At 43.0% G+C, this 4,532-nt stretch overlaps 2 protein-coding genes across 2 annotated transcripts in view; one reads left to right on the top strand and one right to left on the bottom strand.

Annotated features, from left to right (window-relative positions):
• LOC111873806 (zinc finger protein 271) overlaps positions 1-4,532 on the bottom strand; it is a 179,658-nt gene that overhangs the window by 108,163 nt on the left and 66,963 nt on the right. The gene's annotated exons all lie outside the window — the stretch shown is intronic.
• LOC111873815 overlaps positions 1-4,532 on the top strand; it is a 9,909-nt gene that overhangs the window by 2,881 nt on the left and 2,496 nt on the right. The window contains exon 2 of the mRNA XM_023868800.2: positions 1,550-1,916. Coding sequence (XP_023724568.1) covers positions 1,550-1,914 — 365 coding nt within the window. The 3' untranslated portion in view covers positions 1,915-1,916. The remainder of the gene's footprint in view (positions 1-1,549; positions 1,917-4,532) is intronic.

Raw genomic sequence — 4,532 nt, 5'->3', positions numbered from 1 at the left:
TTATTATTATTATTATTATTATTATTATTATTATTATTGTTGTTGTTGTTGTTTGTTTGTTTGTTTACTTGTCTGCATTATTGTGCTTTCCTTCAGTGCTTGCAGGTAATTTGCCTTTGACTTTATGTAGTGTTTGTCCATAATGTAATTACTTGTATCTACCCTGTGCTCTGTCTGTAATTGGCTTTGCGGCTGCTGACTCGGCACACAAATAAGAAAGAACTGAATTGAATTATTAATTATTATTATTATCATTTACTTCAACTGGGTGTTCACCGGGTGTCAGTAGATCTTACACTGATACAGACAAGGAAAGACTATACATAAAAAGAACAATACAAAACAAATTGTGTACATACAACAAGGTATACACAGGTGTATTACTAATTATACGGTCGTTTATGAACATTTGCCCAGTACTGTACAGCATGATGTACTGAAGACGCTAAAGAAAATTATTAGCGATGAGGTCCTTGCATTTCTCAATTGATCTAATCCTTTCAGCAGCACTATGGTACTGGGGTTGACTCAGCCTCTAACATAAATGAGTACCACCAATCTTCCTGGGGGTAAGGGGCGGCCAGCGCGTAAGGCTGACATCACCAACATCTGCGAGCCGACTGTCTAGAACATGTGGGAGCCTCAACGTCTCACAGCCCTATGGGCCTCCACGGCCTGTTAGCTTTACTTTTTCATATGTACTATGTACGTATGTACTCGTATAAGATGGGAAATCCTTGAGTAAATGAGAGACCGGCAGCTTCCCAAGAAGGAGTTAGCTCAATGTAATTAGTTAGTTAGTTAATTGGGCCGCGCCATAGCTCAAGTGGTTAGTTGCTGGCTTCCCACTGCGGCGGCTCGGGTTCGATCCCAGGTCTGGTCAAGTAGGATTTGTGGTGGACAAAGTGGCGCTGGGTCAGGTTTTCTCCGAATCCTTCGGTTTCCCCTGCCAATCTTCATTCCACCAATTGCTCCACAATCACCCTCACCTATCATCTGGGGCTGGTACAATAGGCCAGAAGTGGCCGCAGTACAAGGGACTTAGTCCCATCCCACTAGCAATAAAAAAAATAGTTAGTCTGTGTGTCTCTGTATGTGTATCCCTCATATTGGTTCAAAACGAAGGCTGACTAAAGTGTATCGCATATTAAATTGCTAGACAAAGGCTCGGTAAACATGTTCCCGCGCTAATAAATGCACTCAACAATAGAATAATTGTTGGACGTGTGTCTGTGTATCCCCTTACCGTTGTTAGGCAAGAAAAAAGTAAAGACGTTCCCGCGGCAACGAAGAATTGTTTGAGGTGTCGTTTTCTATGCGGTCCGTTCCGTATTAAAGGAAAGTAGGCGATTAGTTCTTGCCAGAACTTCTTGTTTCTAATTCCTGTTGTAATTTCAGTCATGGATATACAGCCCTTGTGTCCTACGGAACTAAACGCATTTATAACCTGAAGATTAATGATGATTGATGATATAACGAAGCTACACTTTTCGGGTCAGTTTCTCCAGGCTTGCCCTCGCACAGTGACACGTTTGGTTTCATTTTGCAGCTCGCGGCAAGAAGAAATTGCTGAAGAATCTGATACCGATTCTGATTGGCTTGAAGCTGAAGGCAGTCATCTTCTTGGCCTTGGCGTCCCTTGCCATAACCTTTATCGCCAAGAAAGCCATCTTCGTCAGCCTGATCTCGCTCGCCATCTCGGCGTTTGTGGCCTTACAGAAACTGCTGGGCCAGTGGTCCCGGCACCCACACAACGAGGTGTATGACACGTACTCGAGTCACGGCGGCGGAGGCTGGAATAGGGGCGCTGCTGGATATAGCGGCACGGGATATGGCCAAGCTGAGTATGCGAGCCACGCGTCTCCCGCGGCCCACACGCTGGCTTATGGAGCTCAAAAAACAGCCCGGGAATAAAGGTAAGATCATATACATAAACGTTCCTATAGCATTTAGTTTACTGTCCAGCAGTGATGTATTTTATATTGTCTGTCATTAACATATTAATGCCTTTGTACTCATCAAATATTAACATGTCAAATATGTGGATATGAGTAATATTATATTTTAGCGTTATATTGCCTGTAGAATGTTTTATTTAGTTTCAGTCTCACAATACATGTATAATTCTATGAGATCTATTTTCTTTTTCACTTACTCTACAGCCCCCTTGGGCCCTGGCCTCTGATTATCAGTTTCGTGAACATTTTACAGACGGTAGGACTCCTTGGACGGGTGATCAGCTCGTCGCAATGCATCTGCCTAAACACATGCTTTAGACCGCTCGGATCCCGTGACCGGCATGGGAACTATACAGTTTCTATAATTACGACATGTTTCGGGCAGTAATTGTGGCCATCTTCAGGTAGTATTCATATAATCACTCTCACGCTCTGCTCTCCATTGGCCAATGTTTAGAAACGAGGGAAGCCATATTGTTGCTTATGATGTAGGTTTTTAGTTCTAAACACTGGTCAATGGAAAGGAAATAGGAGAGAAAGCTGAAAATTACTGTATGAACACAACCTGATGAAGGCAAGAAATAATGTCCGAAACCTATCGTAATTGTAGAAACTGCATATATTCTAGAATTATACATACATTGTGAGACTGAAACTGAATAAAATGTGGTTACAATTTTTTTATTAGTTAAAATGCTTTAAATTTGAATCGACGAACGTAAAACTGTTAAATTACTTGTGATGTAAACTTATTCCGCGTTGTTTTTTTTTATTCGCTTAGTGGCGGGGTGGGGGGTGGAATCCAGTTGGGTCCACTCCCCACGGCGGCCACTGATTGAACTATTGTACCTGCCCCGGGTGATTATGATGATGGAGAATTTGATGCAATGAGGACTGGCAGGTGAAACCGAAGTACTCGGATAAAACCCGCCGCAGCGCCACTTTGTCCACCATAAATCCCACTTGACTAGACCCGGGATCGAACCCGGGCTGCCGCGGTGGGAAGCCAGCGACTAACCACTTGAGCTATGCCGCGATGTAGCGCAGGCTGTTGCCGAGTTTTATCGTTGTGGATTTTGTATTGGAGATCTTTCGAATGTGATCCCATACTGGCGAGTGTTGGGTTTTGTGATATTTCCTACTTATTAGAATGCTTTAATTATGACCGATGGATACAAACTGTTGAATTGGTTGTAACATAGCTTTGTACAGTATGGCGTGCTGTGGCGCAGGCTCTCGCAATGCTCTATCGCTGTTAGTTTCGTGTTGAAGTTCTTGTGGTTGTGAGCCTCGTGCTGATGAAAGATGATCGTATGAAACTGTCTTGTATATTGCTAACGTATGGAATGGCGAGCAATTCAGAAGGAAGTAGACCAGCAGAAAGACCTAGATGTAGGTGGGAGGATAATATTAAAATTAATCTTAAGGAAATACGATAGGGATGGTATGGATTTGGCCGTTATTTGAAGATTGTTAAATAAACCAATTAACCATCTCTACGGCCTATTCAGTAACGAAACACGTTACATTATTCTTATACACTGCCGGTCACGGTAGCCGAGCGGTCTAAGGCATGTACTGTCTTCGTTCGCCCTGAAGCCGGGATCGTGGGTTCGGATCTGTTTCCTGTGATGTACTAACTGAATTCTTATACATTATTCTTATACACTGCCGGTCACAGTAGCCGAGTGGTCTAAAGCATGTACTGTCTTCATTCGCTCGGAAGCCGGGATCATGGGTTCAAATCCCACACAAGGTATGGATATTCTGTTTGTGTACAGGTAGAGGCCTTGCGACGAGATGATCACCCGCCAAAGGAGACCTACCGAATGCGCTAAGATCTAGTAAACCGAAGTGAAACGGAGAGTTTCATGGAGGTAGGCCAAAGCCCAAATCGGGGCTGTAGCGCAAAAGGAAAAAAAATACAGTATCATCTTCCAATCTACGCCTAGGTCTATCAACTAGTCTCTTTACTTCAGGTTTTCCGATCAAAACATTGTATAGACTTCTCATTCGTCCCATGCGTGCTACATGCTACACTCATTTCATCCTCTGAGTTGAACACCATAATAATATCCGGTGAAAAACATAAATTATCATGCTGTTAATTATGAATAGGCAAGGAAGAGTAGCCAGCCAATGGGGAATGGGCAATAGCCCTCCATCGCACCCTCTGTTCCCTATATAATTACCATCATGACTGAGAGTTCATTTTGCCTAGCCACCTATTCTAGCTGGTTTCTTGCGCGGCTGATTTTCGATCCTGAAGATGGAGGCGATATGTTCCTTCGAAACGGATTACACGACGATATACCCTAGAAGATGGGAATTTTCATGAATAGAAATACATTACGAAATACGCAATTCTAAATTAAGACTTAACTGAGACAGTGGTTGTGTGCGTTCATGAGACTACACTTAGAAGCTCATCATCATCAGTAATCTGTCAAGTCGACAGGTCCACAGTCTCTTTCAAAACAATTCCTCCACTTAATGAGATCTAGAGCTTTCTCCTTCAAATGACAGTATCCTCTTCTGTCCCCAAGGTCATCCAGCATCTTCTTACGTCTTCTT

This window comes from Cryptotermes secundus, unplaced genomic scaffold (assembly GCF_002891405.2).
Source record: "Cryptotermes secundus unplaced genomic scaffold, Csec_1.0 scaffold215, whole genome shotgun sequence".
NCBI classification, from domain to species: domain Eukaryota; kingdom Metazoa; phylum Arthropoda; class Insecta; order Blattodea; family Kalotermitidae; genus Cryptotermes; species Cryptotermes secundus.
The sequence above is the reverse complement of the archived record's forward strand: the minus strand, read 5'-3'. Positions and strand labels throughout refer to the sequence as shown.